Source organism: Clavelina lepadiformis, chromosome 3, assembly GCF_947623445.1.
Source record: "Clavelina lepadiformis chromosome 3, kaClaLepa1.1, whole genome shotgun sequence".
Lineage (NCBI taxonomy): Eukaryota > Metazoa > Chordata > Ascidiacea > Aplousobranchia > Clavelinidae > Clavelina > Clavelina lepadiformis.
The window spans coordinates 17,062,235-17,082,523 of NC_135242.1; the positions used below are offsets into that span (position 1 = coordinate 17,062,235).

At 36.2% G+C, this 20,289-nt stretch overlaps 1 protein-coding gene across 1 annotated transcript; it reads left to right on the forward strand.

Annotated features, from left to right (window-relative positions):
- Positions 1–1,348: 1,348 nt before the first annotated feature.
- LOC143450864 (complement C3-like) lies at positions 1,349–19,863 on the forward strand. Its single transcript, XM_076951604.1, has 43 exons — positions 1,349–1,547; positions 2,978–3,086; positions 3,250–3,339; positions 4,783–4,940; positions 5,098–5,185; positions 5,304–5,435; positions 5,542–5,587; positions 5,701–5,794; positions 6,225–6,333; positions 6,409–6,541; positions 6,699–6,823; positions 7,166–7,226; positions 8,289–8,371; positions 8,595–8,699; positions 9,000–9,092; positions 9,162–9,350; positions 9,476–9,539; positions 9,632–9,792; positions 9,938–10,058; positions 10,336–10,489; positions 10,659–10,781; positions 10,926–11,017; positions 11,094–11,239; positions 11,447–11,513; positions 11,616–11,791; positions 11,896–12,034; positions 12,164–12,236; positions 12,732–12,868; positions 12,975–13,059; positions 13,141–13,300; positions 13,422–13,666; positions 14,015–14,199; positions 14,359–14,504; positions 14,621–14,795; positions 14,950–15,098; positions 15,179–15,308; positions 15,387–15,541; positions 15,742–15,863; positions 16,848–16,958; positions 17,047–17,141; positions 17,350–17,465; positions 17,547–17,629; positions 19,498–19,863. The coding sequence occupies exons 1-43, from the start codon at positions 1,495–1,497 to the stop codon at positions 19,715–19,717; spliced, it is 5,298 nt and encodes a 1,765-aa protein (XP_076807719.1). The 5' UTR covers positions 1,349–1,494; the 3' UTR covers positions 19,718–19,863.
- Positions 19,864–20,289: the final 426 nt, after the last annotated feature.

A 20,289-nucleotide genomic window follows, 5' to 3' on the forward strand; every position in this document is an offset into this window, starting at 1 on the left:
CACATAGTTGAAACATCTTACCATAAAAATAGTGCAAAACAAAAACAAAGCAAAATAAACATCATCTAACAAGATCTTGTGAAACATTTACAGACTGTATCAACATATAGCCAAACAAATTTAGTTTTCAATGAAGAAACGTATGAATTATTGTTTTTGACACTATTTTAACTAGCGCTAAAATAAATGCGTTGTGATTAATATCTTCATAGTGGGCAAATTTAACAACCGACCATTTATGAATCAATGTTTTCCAATTACAAGCTTACATAAGTTTGCAGGGCTCAAATGAACGTTCAAGCCCGGGCCCATTATTGCGTTCTACACGGCCTTGTCTGCTATATATATTGTTAAATTAGCTGTATTTATTGAGTTTTGAAAGCAAACAGTTACTCAAATATGGAACAAGTAAAAATTTCTGCCCTGGGCTCAATGTGAAAATTTGAACGTTTACCTTTAAAGCTAATAAAGCACTTCAGGCTAAAAATTAGGAGATTTAAAGACGCCAAAAATCTTGGGTTGTTTGGTCTCACACAGAATTCAAGACGGTTACGGCAAAAATTACAAGAGCGGGATTTGATGGAACACAGACTACAAACGTGAAGAAAACGACGGCGACATATACACGAAAGCAGAATTTTAAAAGATTTATCTCTACGGCCTACGTACGATACAAAATATGATCTATATCGTTTACAATACAATTTTGTTATAGCTAATTTCACACAATGTGACAACTTCGTGCATAGAAAACAAGTTCATATCAGAATGATATAACTCATTGGTAAACAACTTCATGGTAGAACCTATGTACAGTTATTTGTTCATACTTGACTTAAGCAATAATTACTTTCTGCACAATGCAGTCGACTTAGAAATCTGCTGTAATTTGTTTGGGTTACCAACTCTTAAGTTAGCTTGCCAGCTTCACACTATTGAATAAAGGACGTTTATGATAACAGTTGTATAAGTTTATTCTTAGCGTCAATGATAATTTTTTTCAGTTAAAAAACATAATTTCTTTGATTTGAACGTCTTTTTGAACGTGTTCATGTTAAGCTTAGTGTGATGTGCAAGATTAAAGTTCTGTGTAATGGCTTGTTTATGCTGTCAATGGTGTTTAACGCAAAAGTCTGGAAAGGAAGTAATTGGAACGAATGAACTACTTCCTAGCCCTTGTACAAGTGTCGCTCGCTTTGCTGGTGTTTATCAAAATACCTTAGCCCTTGAATGATGCAAAACCAATAGGGTTCGGACCAATTTTTTAAATAAAATGCTTACGTCACGGTACTTGCTTGCGGAAATAAAAGCAAAACAACACAGCGCTTGAAGTTAATATTAACGAACAGGTAATGCCCCAGGCAAGGAAAAGTTGAGAAAAACAGGCACTAAGAATAATCTCGATAAAATAAACCGTTTCGAGAAAGTGAGCGACATTCTGTCTAAAAAGCGTCACGTTCGTGTTGACGTTGGTATTCCACACTGAATGAGGATATGAAGATGTATTCGGTTTTGTTCGTTGCTTTTCTCTTTTACAAAGCATCCGCGTAAGTAATGATTTCAATATGTATGGTACTAACTCAAGTTAAACTAATGTTTGAATAATTAATGCATGCAATACGTAATTTTTCAGTTAAAACACATAAAATTAGGAAAATACACTTAATTAAAACGATATGCCGTATTAAACTGTGAAACTGTAGTCTATAGTGATTTAAAAGTCTTGTGGCTACAAGTATTGTGATTCGCACCGCCGTTATGCGGTTAAGCAGCTTATTCTTCACGGCAGTTCGCATTGAAATGTCGGGTTATTTGGGAACATGAAAAAATAAAGTGGTGTTCGGAACGCATAATACGAGATCACTAACATCAGAATCGTCATACATGTGCTAAATTTTGTATGATTGGCGTTGGGACAGAAACGAATCGATCACGTGCCACTTTATGCGATCGATAAAATGGAGAATCAAGTGCGTTAAAAACATAAATTTGTTTACAACGATAATAACGCAAAAAATATGTAAAACATCTATTTACTGAAAAACCTAGATTGTTTAATAAACTAAATTTATACGGTGAAGCAAACGTTAGTTGTCGCTTACATTTTGAATAAGTAAAACATCTTCAAACTTTTCTTAAACTTCAATAATAATTACTTCTGTTGCTACTGATGTAGTATTGCTATTTATTATCTAGTAAGCATAGTGAATAAGGCATCTAGTTATTTATGGTCCCTCCCTAGCGAACCCATATTTTCATTCGTCCACCGTATTTTCTTGTTTGTGACTACTTATCGGTTACAACTCAAGAAAACAAGTACTGTAAAAGTTAGTTGTACAGTGTTTCGAAATCGTTGCATACGGCGTATCTAAGTTTTTTCACCATAAATCGCCAGATACTGTAGCTTGTAATTTATTTCATTTCGATGTGTTTTAAAGCGGTTGTTGAGATCTAAAAACCCAAAATATGCTTCAAAATTTCTGACATTCATTACATCCCTTCAGCACAAAATAAAATATTTTGCTAACATTGGATAGACCTATGTTTGGGTTTTTTGCTTATTATAGCGATGAGGGCTAGTTTAAAGGTTGCTTTTCAATTTCGATTTTGAAATTTTCTGTTCTGGTAAGGTGAATTGAAAACAAAACTCTTTCCGGTAAGATGCCCTTGTGTACGTGATTTGCTGCATAATTAAATGTCGTCAACTTCCTCCGTCGGTTATTCAGATTTTGCTCACGTCATAAGAAGTTTGGGTTGTTTCTGCCTCAGTCGGCAATGATGATTAATTTTATGCTTGTTTTTAAAGTGATTAATCATCATGCAGGATCGATTTGTTTTGGCCCAACCTACTTGAAACTCAATTGCTCTGTTTTCGAAACTAAAACTATGGGAAAATTCTGAAATTCCTCTTCTCCCAAAATGCCTGACGCAACTGCCAACGTAACGATTGAAAGTAATCAGTGTGCTACTTTTGCAGCTTGGAACATACCATTGTCACCCCAAGAGCCTTTCGTATTGGTGTTTGGGAAAATGTTATATTAAATCTTCATGATTATGAAGCTGCAACAGTTTCTGCGTATTTGCAAGTAAATCAAGATTGTTTTAGTCTGTATAAAACTTGTTCATGTACTTCATGAAACACTGGTATGCATATAGCTTCATTCAGTTAAATTACAAGGTAATCAAAATATATCGCAATAGGCCTACAATATCGTAAACTCGTTATTTATTGAATCGTATATTGTGCAGGATTTGCCCAGAAGACAGAATGTCTTCAGCGAAAGCGATGATTTAGAATTCAATTCTGCAAAGGATCAGCCCATCGTACTTCCGATGCGGGTAAAGCTTACTAAACACTAAGATCCGTAAACAAATGACGCATAACACTTTTACCTCAAGTTGCGCGTGCGTCACACAGATGCCTGTTATTGTTTATGTTTTTTGTTACTTAATGTTTGTGTTTTTAAACTATTACACCGTATAGAAAGAGTAATAATCGATTTTTAAAACCATATGGTTGCAATTAAAGCAACAAATGCAGAAATCATATTTATTTACAGGTTTTAACTGATACGTTTGGGGCAAAAACATTTGTCCGTTTTCTAAAAAATACAAACAATTCCGTGGTAATATCACCAGTGGAATAATTATGTCGGCCTAGAGATACTTCCCCTTTCCCGGCAGTGTCTAAGTACAATTGTACAACAACCCACATCGTGCGGGCATGTATGTGGGGGCTGGAGGCCTACTTATATTGTTAAGACGGAACACCACTTTCACACAGAATTTAGAAGCACTTTGGTTTATACCCATGAAATAATTCCGCTATCAAAAACTACATTATGAACCGTCCAAGTGAGTAACACTATAGAAGCTCTAGAATCGAAAAATAAAAATTTATAAATGCAAGATCCACTGAACTCGTTTAAACTATTGTATCCGACATTCAACAGACAGGCCTTTGAAAATGGGCTATAAATTTTTTTAAAGATTTGCAATTAGACCTACTAATAGTCAGCTCCTCAAGTTATCCAATATTTATCATTTATACTTCAGTGTCTCTTTCCAACGTTGCGTCTATAAGTAAAGGTTAAATTTTGTTTAACTTTTTTAACCGTGTTTTTCATCTCTTACTGGTAATTGTATCACTATATGTCTGCAAGGTTTAAGTTTCGAGTTGTTACTTTCGCACTTCTGAATATTTGTTCTGCAATTAATTTTATAATTTACTCATTATTTTGTATTTCCCTGATGACAGACAAATGCTCATGTCCGAAACATGTTCCTTTACACCTGCAAATAAATATGACACCTGCACCTGATGATTAAACTAACTTTAAAAAACCTTAACGAATCCTAAAAAGTACCGGATTACTTAACCCTATCGTTGGAACAGAAAAAGATTGTGTTTAAAATTATTTAACGATTACTTTAAATCAAATGTAAACCAACGCGAATGTCATTACAAAGCAAAAATAATGATACAAATTTGTTCCATTTCTTAGCCATTTAATTGTTCCGAAAAATATTGCTTCATCTCGTGATTGCGGCGTTACTGAGTTCGAACTATTCTTTGTTTCACACAAAGTACCAATTTACTGACTTAATTAAATAAAAAATTTTGAGGCGACTGCATACCAATTACAAGATTTCATCTACTTTAAATGGTTGGTAATGGAACCTAATGCCCGGAGGCTCCAAAATAACCGAGACATTTTTGGAGTTACAAGAGCAAAATTACCTGTCATCACGTCTGTCACGATGCATACCGATACATTGCAGGTGAGGAGCGAGGATATTTTAGACTTTCGGCAGCAGCAAAAGGTTGCCCTGATAATAGAGGTTAGTGGAAGTAAACAAGATTTTACTGAAGAGGTGGAAGTTCTTGTGACCAAAGAGAGCGGTTACTTATTCATCACTACGGATCAACCAGCTTACAAGTAAGTTGAAAGTTTTGAGTAAATCTTTAAAAAATATTTTCAAAAACCCAAAAAAATGAAAATATTTAGCACCAATCCTCGTCATACTCATCGGTGACAAATACGCCCGAAATTTACAAACCTTCATAAAAATCATTTATCACGAAGTTTTGTTCAGGCCAAACGCTCAAGTTATAGCTAGAGTGTTTCCTTTGAATCAACTCATGAGACAAGAGGACAAGATTATTGTTACAATGACGATTAAGGTAATGTTTTATTTCCCCCCTTAAACCACCAAACCATTTCCGCTTTGCAAAACACGTTGATTTCAATTAGTTAACAAACACAAGAAAGTCTAAAGTTTGTTTTCGTTATTAATGTCAGACACCCGATGGAGTTGGACTTCACAGAACGAATAAACTACTTCCAGCTGATGACTTCATTGAAATATTTTACAAGTTAAGCGAAACGCCCGAAATAGGAACTTGGTTTATTGAAGCAAATTACACGACAAACGTAAGCTTCTTAAAAAAATGCGATACCTGCATTTTCATGATTTGTCAAGCAGTTACAGAATAAACAGAAAGTGTGCAAAGTAATGCTAAGCTTTCATCTTTTGCAGGGCTATGAAACTAGTACACAAACAACATTTTCAGTTAAACGCTATGGTAAGAAACTGTGGCGATATTTCAGATTAGGCTACTGTATGACCATGCTGTAGAGCTTGAATTACACGGTAAAGATTTCCACGTCTCAGCAGCAATCTTTTTTTGTCTTACAGTTCTGCCAACTTACCAAGTATCCATAATACCTGACCAGAACTTTGCCTTGTTAAGCGATGACGCCATAAGAGGTACAATCAGAGCAACGTACAGGTACAACCTAAGCTAAAATAACTTAAGTCTGAAATTGGTATTAATAAACAATTTCGAAAAATAGCTCTACGTAGTATTGTGTTTAATAATATTAGTTTAATGTAAAATAGCCTACGCACCCATTGTGTTTTCCACAACACCGGTATAAGGCGTAAGGGTTTTCTATTCGTTTTGCACTAAGAATTTCCGTAAGTATTTTTTCGGTGTAACGTGCTTTGCTGATCTCACAGTTATTTTAACAATACTGTAAGTAAGTCAGAAAAAGCTCAAACACACAATATAGCAAGAAGTGGGCGTGGTAATTTATGTTTTTCATTGTACTTAAAGACATGACTTACATTACAAAATGTAGCGTAAAATGTTACCCGGGCTTAATTTCGGGCAAGATCTTGTAGGCAACTAAAAAGACATGATATGTCAACATTTGCAGTTATGGAGAACCAGTCGATGGCAGTTATTTTTTTTCAATGAAACTAAGAAGGACTCCAAGCAGTGCGCCAGTGGAAATTTATACAAAACCGGACGAAGATCGAGGCACGGTAAATTTTTGAGTAAAACCTAGAATTGGAAAAAAAGTCCTATATCGCTGAACACTATTATATTGTTTGTAAAAGGCAACAATCTCTAACGGGAGAAAAACGTACTCTGTTTCAATGGATTACGTTCGCAACGCGTTGCTGGAAGGCGAAGATCTACCAACATTAGTAGCAAATAAAGCAGCTGTTTTTATTGAAGTTACTGTAAGAGGTATATGACCTATGTTTCTTTTAACTTTATTTGAGATAAAATACTGCGGCGTAGCAACGGAATTAGTGTTTTGTGACATATACTTATTGCATCGATAAGATGATTCTGTAAAACCACCATGCAAGAAAATTAATCAAGTTACCCCTTACAATAACAGGAGAAGCAGAAGGTGTCCTGGAATCGGCTGTTTCTGATGACCTACCCTTCTTAACATCACCTTACGTCATTGATACACAGCGCGCATCAAAATACTATACTCCTGGTCTTGCCTACATCTTACAGGTTGAAAAGTATACCTAGAACATCAAGCATGCGTATTTTACTACAGGGGTGGAGTAAATACCACAATCGTTACTGTTTTTCTGCTTATTTATTGATTATAATTATTGATACGAAGAAGCAGATAAATAAGCAAGTAGCATGTAACTTAATTTGCGAAGAAGTTGTCTTTACTGAACAAGAGCACATTTTTCGTAAACGAATTTAAGTTTTGAATAAATATCGTAACTAACCGCATGCAGGGAACTGGTGGTAACCAAATTCACACCGTTTTTTTTTACCACGGTATACATTATCATGATTGAATAAAATGCAGCAAATTATGAGCCATGATATTTCCTAAAGGTTGACACTATGGATGCTTTGAAAATGAAACCAGCTCCAAACGTAGATCTTCTGATAAGAGGTAAGATTTTACATTATAAAAATGAGTTTCGTATGGTCTTTTATAGTTTCGTTCAAAATTTTATTAATTGAACTTCAAAAATACAGTTGGCATGAAAATGAATTTTAACACAATAACGACAAACAATGTGACCAACTAAAGTTTTTGACTGTTAATTAAGGTCTTTACATGTCTTACGGTTTTCAATGGCACGTTTAACATTTCCTGCAAATTTCTAAAGTTTTTTGGATCTAAAAATCAACAATTTAGTGGACCTTAATATAGCCGATTTGTAGGACGACTGTTTTTCTACTTAAACGCTTGCTTTTTCTACAGAAATATTTAATAATACACATGATGCACAAATGAGCAAGTCTACATTACTAAAACTTTGGGACATTTACACCAAAAAATGTCAAATTATGAACTGACCAACGAGAACTTTGCAGGCACAAACTATTTCAATTCGATCAAACACTTGTCGATTTCGAAGATTAAGGCGCCGTATATGCTTGTAAAAACGCCTATTTTTTTTGTTGTTATTACAAAGTGTAATTACTAAAAATACAATTATTCGAAACATCTTGCATGGGGCTCACTGAAACTACGTATGTCATATTAATATGCCTTAGGCTATTGTTTCATAAAATCCTGATAGAACCACTTATCTCTAACTCTTGTAATAGATTATTAAAGTCAAGACTGCAATTTTGTGCAAAAAAGTGAAATTCCATTAATTTTCACCTACAATTTAGGCTACCCTAAACGAAGTTTTTAACGCGTTATTTGCTAGGGTAATCTCCGCATTGAAAAACAGCATCGGCCATGCTGACCGCTGATTAGTCTAACACACTTGTTTTTAACCATTATGTAGAACGCCCAAGGAAACCGAGGAAACTGCAAAATTATAGCATATACGACGCCTTAAACAACATTGTTCATTAGATTGCCTAAAGCCGGGGTCAACCAACAAAAAATAGAGTTTTTTAATACTACTCCCAGCAATGTATCTTTATAAACCTTAAAACTTGTAGTTTGAATTTGAAAAACGTAAGGAAACTTAAATATATATTTTTTATCTAGTGGGGGCAGAAGAATTCGAAACTACCAGTGATGTCAGAGGAAACATCAATTATCAGCTTGATTTCGCTGGATCAGAACCGCAGGTAAGCGCACAGCAAAGAAACTAAAAACTTGCTTGTTAAATTCAAATGCGCACACACAATTCTAAATTTTCATGCAGCACTTTGTATGCTATGTTTACCCCCAAAAATAGTTGGTCACGGCGTACAGCACAAGACTCTGCCGAGAAAAATGTAAATGTAACTACATAAACGTTTCCTTATTGTTGCCAAAAATGCACTTTTAATTGTTTAAGACATATTTTAGGATTTATTCATCACTACGAGAGATCCTGCTTTAAACGATGCAGACCAGACCGATGTATCACTTGCAATTAGGCCATATTCTTCTCCTTCAACAAGTTATTTGCAGGTGAGTTTCAGCAGCTTGAATAATATCACACTGCCAATCACCACTGCATAAACGACAAAAACCTTAGTTTAAGTTTAATACTAAAAGGAATCAATATAATCTGTTGCATTCAACTCACAGTTTCCTTCTGAAATGGATAAAACAAAATTCAACAGTATCAATCTACACTTTATAGCAATTGGCTGATTAAGTATCGATCTTACTTTGTTGGTTATATGTATCACAGTTCAAACTTACAGTATATCCAGCCTGGCTTGCACTGCGCTAAAGGTTTTAATTTTAGTGGATGCTTTTGTCTAGATTGAGACTACTAGAAGTGTGGCCAGCGTGGGGGAACCTGCCTTCTTTATCACTTTCAAATTCAACAAGAATGTTAAAGAAATACGATACTATGTGAGTTTTTTTAGACGTCTTATAAAAAAATATTCACGAAATTCTCTAAAAATCTCATTTACATCACAGGTAGTCGCAAGAGGAAGTATTGTGCATTGGAATATAAACACACCAAGAGAAAACAATGTTGAAAGCAGTGAACAATTAGCAATCACACAAAAGATGGTTCCTTCGGCGAGAATCGTTGCTTACTACCTTCAAGGAACAGAAATTGTGTCAAATTCTGCCTGGTTTGATGTTGTGGATCAATGCAAAGAGGTAATGCATTTTTGTAACTGTCCAAAGTTACCGTGCAACATTTATTATGTCATATTTTCAATAAACTATACCTGCAGGCCTAGACAGTAAGTAATGCTGGAAACTAAAACGTTATTGCTTTACAGGAGCTTGTGGTGCAGGTACCGGATACGGTAACACCTGGTGAAAGATTTGACATGCAAATTTCAGGTACTTATGAAGTGAGAGTGTATGAATAAATTTTTTTCACTAGCGAACAGCAGAGTTAAACTGTAAACACACTTTTTTCATTGTTTTTACAGGATCTCCAAACGCACGTGTTAGTATTAGTGGTGTAGATAGAGCAGCATATTTTCTTTACGATGAAAGTCGCCTAACAAGAGAAAGAATGTTCGAAAAAATGGAAGAATACGACCAAGGTTGCGTTAGGCATGGTGGAGCAAACGGTCAAAACGTGTTTAAGGTTTGTTTGCATGTATATTTCAATCAGTTGAACGGGCACTTTTAACGCGTGTTTGGTTTGTTGTATGTAGAAATTAAAAGGGAATAAAAGTAATCAAAAACATAAGTAAAAATTAATTTCTACTTTCTTAAACTACCGTATAAAGGAAGCCGGATTGAGCTTGACAACATCTACAATACGTACTCCGCCAGTTGATTCATTAAGTTGCGAGAACGAAGGTCAATCAAGAAAAAAGCGTCAAATCCTTGCTGCGTTGGAAGATGATGGTACATAGGCTTTCATCAACTACCATTTATAAAATCCTTAAAATTCTTTTATTAATAACGTAGTTTTAATAACATTTTTTAAAGTAAACGGTCAACATCATATATAATTGTCTAAATAGTTTTATAACTAGACTTGAACATTTTGTTGATTATCCCAAGAATGATTAATTATATGTCCGTGTCTGTTTATAAAATTATGTCTATTGACTTTCTTTGTCATATCTAAATAATCAGATCATTGCTGATAAAATTTGAAACCACAGATACTGTCCTTTAGAATCACTCTTTTGTGGAAGAGATGGTCGCTTACCACCAGCTCTTCCGGATGAAACTTGTACCGACCGAGCTGTACGATGCGAGATAAATTATCCCGACAATCCAACATGCTGTGAACAATTTCTAGAAGAGTGCATTATTGCAACTAAAGCCAGGTATATTACTATCAGGCGAAAATATAATTTATTTTAGCAACCAAGAGCATTTATAATTCTCGTAAATTTTCATAAGTCATGTTTAAAACAAAATTCTCCAGAATTCATGATTATCTTGTTTTTGAATGCTAATAATCCTAATTTGTTATAAGAAAGTGTTTGTTTACAGACATTTGGCTCTAATTAGAGGAATAGCCGGAAGAAGTGGTGCTAATCGCGATGCAGCTCAACGTAGCGTTGCAAACGTGAGAAAAGATTTCCAAGAAAGTTTGATTTTCACCACCATTACACTGTAAGTATAGCTTTGGGGGAATGCTGCGAGTGCAACTGTCCAGAACGTGCATGACAAAGCGATTTTAGCAAATTATTACCAATGACTAATAAAAAAATAAATGCTGGTTCTGAAAATCATCCGACTACTTTACATTGTTTACAGTGATCAAGATGGCAACCACGCTTTATTGAGAAAATCAAGGGATAGCATTACAATTTTTGACATCGATGCTGTTAGCATGGCAGATGAACAAGGTATTTGGAGAAATCTGTGACTGCCACCTTGTGCAGCTATAGTTGACAACGTTGACCACCCAATGTCTGTTTTCAGATGGATTTTGTATAGCTGAGCCGACGGAGTTGAGAGTATTCAAAGACGTCTTCATTCAGTTGTATACACCTTACTCATTGAAGAAGCGCGAACAAGCCACAATTAAATACAGCATATTCAACTACGACAAAAACAATGCATATGAAGTAATCAGATATTGCTATCGATAATATCAATAATACCCTGCTATCGATTCAAATAATAGTGGTGATATTGAGGGTTTGAGCTTAACAAAAAAATAGCGTATCCTTAATCTACCACTTCTTTTCACTGACGTAGAAGGAAGTTGGTCTACAATCCTATCAAACCAAATATGAAACGTATTTAATAAACGCAAGTTTTAATCTATGCAGGTGCTTGTATATGTAAAAATTGAAAAACAAGATGATCTAGACACGCTCTGCAGCCATTTCCCGGCAGGTAAAACGTTACATCCCTAAGAGTGCTTGACGGCTTGCGACTAAAGCTTTGCGTCACAATAACCAATGCAAAGTATGTTATTTATTTGCATTTTATAATCAGGTAATTTTGAATACGTGATTCAACATTCTGTGGAAAGTGAAGGCACGGCCTCAGGTTCGTTCACAGTTCTTCCACTACGAATACCTGACCAGGAGACCGCCAGCATCGAAATGCAAATCAGGAACGCTAGAACAAACCAGATACTGGACACAATATTGAAGGAAGTTCTTATTGAAGTAAGAAACAAGTGTTGAAAAACAAAGTTAGCATAAGTTAAAACAAAATTTGCAAACGCAGTGCAAGCGTAGGAAACTTTCGTTCTGATGCTATATGTATTTAGGATGCTGGACAAATCCAAGACACATATGGATCGTATGCAATAGACCTGAAACACGATTTACGTCAAGAATTTGACATCCATTTTGACTTTCCAGACAATTTCGTGCCTGGTACCAGAAAATGCTGGATATACGCCTACGGTACGTAAATGGGTAAAACAATTTTCGTACACCTATATCTAAGACTCATATTAAAAATTACGTCTAACACAAACCGAATATTGGTCGACACGTTTTTTTGACTTTTTGCCGCTTATCGAATACTTACAGTGAACTTCCTTGGGCCAAGCATTGAAATAGATGAAGTTACCCAGGAACCAAGAAATATTGAAAGCATATTCAGGTACGTCAGCTATTGTTAAAAATAGTTCGGGCTTAACCTCACAAATGGTTTATTATGAACATAATACGTTTGTTTGGCTCCGTGCCGCAGTGATTAGAGTGCTTGGTTCGTAGAAATGCGGCCCAGGTTCGATTCCCAGTCGAAATACACTATCCAGTGGTGCTATTCAATGGTTTTACTGTCGTATTCCCTACATAGCCCTCTTTTCAATTCGGGGAGTTCAATACAAAGAAATAAAAAAATGAATAGAATATGTGTGTGTGTCAACCGAAACTTGCGCAAAAACCAGTTCGGTAACTTTACTTGGGAGCTAAGAAATCATCGCTGCATTTTAGTGGAGCAAAAAGTTTTTTCAGTCCGAGTACAAATATTGCGATACCATATGTGCTATAATCTACGGTTGTAATTTACTTAATTTTTAATTTAGGATAAAATGTTTGTGGTTGGCCATTATGGTATAAGAGTTTTAAAATATGAAGTCATTATTTTTGTTAGGATGCCAACGGGATGTGGAGAACAAAGCTTGCTAAAAGCAGGACCAAATATTTACGCACACATGTATCTTGAGCAAGCCGGAAAGTTAGTAGAGGGTACTCCTGCCTACGAAGCATCTCTAGCTAAAATGCGACAAGGTGTGAATAACCTGTTTTCTTGTTAATTGAAATAATAGTTGATCAGTTTGCAAAACAATTAAAGATAAAGCCAAGGATCAAAAACAAGCGCAAAATTACTTTTCAGGTTACGGAATACAAATGGGATATCGATCTAACAAGGTGGGTAAACGCGCATTTGCCGTCTACGCGCACCATGACCCCAGCACATGGTAAGTTGGATTGGAACGAAGAAAAAGAAAAAATGTCACTTTATAACAAATCACCAAAGATTTATTTGTGCTTTTGGCCAGGTTGAACGCATTTGCTGATAAAGTGTATTCCAAAGCAAAGGACTACGCCACAGATATCGATATTAGACCTGTTTGCAGTTCTTTGGAATGGTTACTAGGAGAACAGGAAAATGATGGCTCATTCCGAGAATTAAAACGAGTTTATCACAGGGAAATGCACGTACGATAAATTTCTTTCTACACATTTTCTTGCATTCAAACAGTACTAACTCTATAATGAATATAACATATAATTTTACAACTGACCTATCCATTTTTATAAATACATCGTTTCTTAATAGGGTGCTGTTGGAGGAAAATTAACACTGACTGCTTACGTGCTAATCACATTGCTCGAAACACGAAGCAGGTGCTTAAACGACTTGAACAGCCGAATTGAAGATTCAATAGAAAGAGCCATCAATTACCTGGAGACAAACGAAAACCACGTAACTTTCCAACAACGACCTTACGCACTGGCTATTTTGTCGTATGCTTTGGCATTAAACAATCCTTATTCACCGTTTGCAAGACGCATGAACGACAGGTAAACTCATGTTTACATTAGATTAGAACATTTACATTGCACAAGGCTGCATCCATTTTAAAAGTAATACCGCCGTAATACCACCGCATTCTAAAGAAATGATAAGCAACGGTTGATGAGCAAATGAGCTTACTTCCCTTAGCCTGCCCTAAACTGCCCGAATTCGTTTGTTTGCAACAGAAAGACACATTCGCAAAGACAAATGAAAATTGAAAACTTTATACTTTCTACTATATTTTATAGTTTCCCACAATCATAAATCCTACATGGTAAATAAATTTAAAAATTTTTTTTTGATTTTTGTTGCAGTAGTGTACTTAGATTTTGTTCATTCAAATATTGATTTAGACTGCTATCTTTGAGACGGGTCACCGACAATCAGCAAGTATATTGGAAAGGACGGCCAGCAAGCGAAATAGCAGGAACCCATCTTCATGCGTATTGGTATAAGACAAGACCACAGGCCATTGATGTTGAAGCAACAGCATACGCCTTGCTTGCACAAGTAGAAATCGCAAAAGCAAACAACCCAGGTAAAAGTGATTCGCCGTACTAGTGACATTATAATTGTTTCCTGTAGAAGAAGAATAAGAGTCAATAAGAAGCTACTACCTAGCCTATATTTTTCAACATAATTCTACCCCAGGCCACGTAAGGGTCGAACCGTTTCGAATTTGTTTGTTTTTTTTCAGTGCTTCAGACTTCTATTGACCTTACTCGTAAAATTGTGCTTTGGTTGATTGGACAAAGAAACGAAGGTGGCGCGTTTATATCAACACAAGACACAGTGATTGGTTTGCAAGCTCTAGCAACATATGAAATATGGATCGACGGCGTCGTAAGTTATACATAAAAAAGTAATTACTGTAAAGCTGATACTAACAATCATACAAATATTATAAGCTACACTTCATATGTAGCAAGCGTTGTTCAACCTATTCCTCTGTATCTCAGGATGCTAATGATGAACCCGTGGACATATCATTACGTCTAAACAGTGCCGTTGATACAACTTGGCACAACCCAGGAGAAGAAATTCGCCTTGACATTAGCAATGAAAGATTTAAAATAGAAAAACGTGTGCCTGAAGACGTGAAAAATACTGGCGGACTTTCTGTTACAGCGACCGGTATTACGCATTAATTCTTGGTAGTTTTTGTCAGCTGGTTTTTAATTTTGCTGTTCTCACGAATCCTTACTCATTTGACGTAATTTTTGGAAAACGTAAATTCGTGAGTATATGTAAGATATCCACATTTCATTGATCGATAACTGCTTTGCAGGAAATGGAGAAGGTATTGTATCGTATAGATGCGTATATCGCACCGTCGTTGATGAGGAAAGCTGTCATTTCCAAATAAACCACAACGTGATAATCACCAACTGGGACGAAGTAGAGCGCAATCGCGTACCGATGATCATAAAAATTACCGTAAGCAAAATCATACAATGCAAGTGCTGTTAAGTGCGGCCATTGTTGTAAAGTAACTAAATTTACGTGATATTTTGCAGATAACTGTCGAAAAACGAGTAGGAGATCCAGCGCAAATGTCTATAATTGAAGTCGGTTTGCTATCTGGGTTTAGCGCAGTGGAGCAAACCATCCAGAGATTAGCGACAGAACAAGTTGCTGACGGAATGGGTAAGTAGTATTATAAATTAACTATTCCTGCTAAAACAAACGCTCTTCAGTTGAGTAATTTCACACGTATTTGTGCAGTGGATCGATACGAAATCACTGATCAAAATGTTGTGCTCTACCTGCCTGAAATTACAGCAGAAGGCGTAACAGTAGCATTTGACATGATCCAAAATATTCCAGTTGCTCGACCTGAACCAGCAAATATAAAAGTCTACGATTACTACGAACCATCAGTAAGATAAAAATTCATTATTAGTTTTATGGATGTAAACTAGAATTGAAATACAGAATTCAGTCCAAGTGAGTGAATGACTGCATTGAAACGTGAAAAATGGCAACATTTCACAAACTTTTGCACTCGATCATGACATCGCTAATCTAAAGTTGACAATTTTTACCAAATCTATTGATGTATCTAATCATCATTTCGCAGATTCATTGTGGTCAGTTCTACACGTTACCAGAAAATCTTCCAAATCTTCGAACTGCTAACTGTGAACAAGGCAACGACGATGCTCTTTGCAAATGTGCCGAAGGAGGTTGCGTAACATGCAGGTATTGGGTATATAGACCTATAGCTTTAAACCACGATTTAGCATTTAGCAAAATAATAATAATAATATTTGTATAACACCATGTTTCAGTAATAAAACAACTGCTCAAAGAATCTTAACATATACGGCATAAATATAATTAATAGTTCTACGAGTATAACACAAATAAAAAGTCAGTAAAAAAAAATAATAGTTGGCGTAGATAAAAAGCTTTGGGCTGATAAGCAGAGCGAAAGAAGTATGTTTTCAATGATTCTTCTTGAAAGCATTGAGACTGTCCGCGTTGCGCACGCGCGGGAAGCAGCTGCGGGAAACATTCTGCTCCCGTACATCGCGATCCGACAAGGTGGGACTTGCAGGAAGTTCTTAGATTGGGACCGCAGAACTCTCGTTGGGCGATAACGGCAGAGACGTTTGCTGACATAGTCGGGCCCCACACCGCTTAGAACTTCAAAAGCAATGGATAGAATCTTTAATCGCGGCCTGAATTCAACATGTAGCGAATGTGTGTGCTCGGAATTTTTCAAACGGAGGGTCAACCGTGCAATAGTATTTTGTACACCTTGCAGGGTGGCTAGCACCTGATACGGTAAGCCGTAGAGCGTTGCAATAGTCGAGTCGCGATGTAACCAGCGCGTAAACGAGAGTTTCACAGGATTTCGCCGACAGATCCCAACGAATTTTTCCAATGTTTCTGACGTAGAAGTAACACGATTTGACAATGTTGTTAACTTCTTTTGTTATTGACAGTGACCAATCCAGATAATCTCCCAGGTTTTTAACATAGGGAGACGGGCTAAGGTTTAGCAAAGTTCCGCTCTGAGGTGAGATAAATCTTAGTCCAGGCGAGCGCTTTGAGTGAATTTTGTCAGGGTTCAGCTTGAGCATGATATAGATATGTAGATTATATATACCTATAGATTCTCTATGCTACTCTATGAATAGATTTATTGCATTTACCAACTTCAAGCAAATTTTACTATAGATCTAGAGCTCAACAACTGGAAGGTGCAACGTGTTTAGATGGAGCTGAAGAAGATTGTGCAATATGCAATGGCAATGTTTGTTTTAATGCTTTTACCGCAGCATGCAAAAGGTAAGTTGATTAAAAGCAAAAATTGTTGTGAGCAGTTGTAGTTGGATATATCGTAAGCTTATTCTTAAATGCTTTGTATTGTGTGCAGCAATTTTCTCTACATTATCAATGTAACAAGCGTTCCTGAAATAGGAGACATCTTTTATTCTTTCAAAGGAACTATCAAGGACATTCTTAAAAGAGGTAAATATATATTCACAGAAACAAACAGTTTAAATATGTTTTCATTAATAAGTTAACGTTTAGTAGTTCGCCTTCAGAAAGCTTTGCACAGATACGAAGAAATTACTAACTCAATCATCGATAAGGAAAAATGAATGAAGTACTTCTTCTTTGAAATCCAAACAATTTAAATGAAACAATCTTTCAATTACTGGTCTTTTGCTGTTAGGTGACGATCCAAACGTAGCCAAAAACAGCGAGGCCACCTTTTACACAAGGAGCGACTGCTTTAGAAATTGCAGAGATGAATCACTGGAAGAAGCCGCGCGAAACAACGACAACGCAGTAAGAAGTTACTTCTACAAAAAAACGACATATAACATCCATATAAAAGTAATAAGTACTTCTAAGGATATATATTTTCAGGACGGGAGTTACTTTGGACAAGGAAACTTGCTTATCGTTATGGGAAATGCACCAGATTCAAACGAAAGGAATGGAGTGCGTATGTGAGTAAACGTTTATTTGTCCGTTAATCAAATGCACATGTTGTAACATATAATAATGAGCATCGTTTTCAAGAATTTTCTATTGTTGTATACACGCTACGCAATAACCTATAGAGATAATGTAAGTTTTTTCCAGTGCTATCAACTTGTAACCTAACTTGTGCAACACACCAATAAGCATTAACCATCTAGAACTAACTTAACACATCCAAACAACAGTATATACTATATAATTTGCCAGGAGCGCACAACGAAGCATAATAGACGCTAGTGAATAAAACATGAAGTATTTCAAAACAAGTTTCGTTATCAAATATGACTTAGTTTTAAGATATAAATACAATGTAAGCAATGTAGCTACTAAAGTGTTGTAAATACCAGGGCTTTGGAGCAGGCATAAATGTTAAATTGCTCCAGCTCCAGCTCCGGAGCTCATTGATACCATTGATACCACTGCTCCGTCTCCATTACGTCTAAAACTGAGGTTTAAGGATAAGCGCTCAATTTGGAATATCTAGCGTTTCAAAATAATCACCAACAAAACAACACAATCAATGAACACAAAACATTTATTTCTGCAAAAAGTGTTCAAAAACCATTCGTACGAAGGAATAATATTGCCTCTATCAATTCTTCTTTCATCGAGCATCTTAAATCTTATGAAATACATCGGAGCTGGAGCTATTTTTCAAACAACTGGCTCCAGCTCCATTTGACTTTCACGTAGAGCTCCGGCTCCAGCTCTAACCCTGTTGAAAATGCACGGCTCCGGGGCTCCAGCTCCTTGCTTCGGCTCCAAAGCCCTGGTAAATACATAACTGTACTTGATGCCACGAGAGGAAGGTCGCCATTTAATATGGTTGTGTATTGGGCGTGATACTTATTTTCGACAACCGCTGAAAATTTGAGGTCAAACATTGATAAAATTTTCTTTCGACAAAACTCGCACGACAAACGTTTAAGCAATTGTTTCCAAACTGCATTTTTACTGTACCGCACTGCCGATAAGCCAGTCTTACGTAAAGAAAATCCAGTAATGATCTTAAATGAATATTTCTAATTTTGTTTCCGTGTTGATAATATTCGTGCGATGAAACCAATATCGGCACCCGTTGAAGAGACCAGAACCACTAAGTAACTAAGTTAACGTACGCATTGTTAGTGGCATTCTGAAAAGCAGCATACAGCTTGTGTCCACCCAACACCGCTATGCTGGTGCCACAAAATCACGTTTAATCGGTCCTACATTAAGCGTAAACTTTGTGCTAATTTCAACACATTGCATAAGGAAAAGAAAAGCCCGATGTATACACGCTGTCCAACTTCAAGGGAGTTAGGAGTCAAGGTTCTGATCGACTTTGGGCCAATAACATTAATTAGAATAAAAGGGATAGTTTCTTTCTCTCTACCACCTTTGCCGATGGGACAAATACCTATACTCACACTACTTTACCCTAGGTAGTGAGAGAGAGTTTGTTTTCCTAAACGCTATTAACAACGTTAGATTTGAACCTGGATTTAATGATTTCCAGGCAAGTGCCTTACCCACTTGGCCACCGACATTTAGTTACATTAGAAATATGCAGTAAATATGCTTTTTGGGACGTATAACTTTAAGGAATGTATACCATCCGCAATATTAAACACAACGTACAATAATGCTTCCATGTCTTCTGAACTTCCTGATCGGAATTGAATTGAAATCACATGCCAAAACGCACTTTTTTTGAATTGACGTTTTGTGACGTTGTTGTAACATAGACAACATTAAGTCCCAGTAGTATAGAAGTCAGTTGGACGCTGTCTTTTACAAAACATCAATGAACAAAATTAAACTCACTTTAATATTATTTTGGATGATTCTATAGGCACAACTATAGATTGGACGAGAATGCTGTGATTGAAAGATGGATCCCCGACGAAAGATGCGAACGAGCGAAAAAAAATAAGCGAAGGTTACATTGCGACGATCCAAACCACCCAAAAACTGAAAGGCAAGAAGAAAGATGCGAAAGATTCACAAAGCTAGCGAAAGCGTGTGACAATTTCGATCTCCTCCAAAGGCGACTCGAGGAAGGTTGCGACTGAACTTGAACGAATCCAAAACGTGGTCTCTCTATTGCCAAGAATCCTGTTGCTCTTTTGTTTATGTAGAATTTAAAATTGTGTAATCGGCAAAATATAAAGCAATATCATTTAAAATTGTGTAGCAATAAAAATTACTTTGCATCATATATCCCTCTTCATGTATAAAACTGGTACAAGATCGAGTAAGCCAAACAAAAACTTTGATATTAACCCGAGGGTTGCAATACACACTAAGCAGTTAAAAAGATAACACAATAAAAATATAATGCTTTACAAACGTTTATTCCGGTTTTTAATTTACTCTACTTGCTATATTAAATTTTGTGCATCATCGCATCAACAAGTTATAACAACAAGTGAAATGACCTGACAGACTGATACGAAATTTCGCTGCCTAAGCGAGAGTATAGCAGCAACATACTCGGTCAACCTTTCTGGATTAGCCGAGAGCCGACAAAATTTAATTACCAAACCCTCTGAGTCTGTTGGTAGATGCACTCAAGATCGCAATAAGATATGGACATTTCTTTCTATAAACGTACCATACTGCAAACGTGAAACGCTGCTAAAAC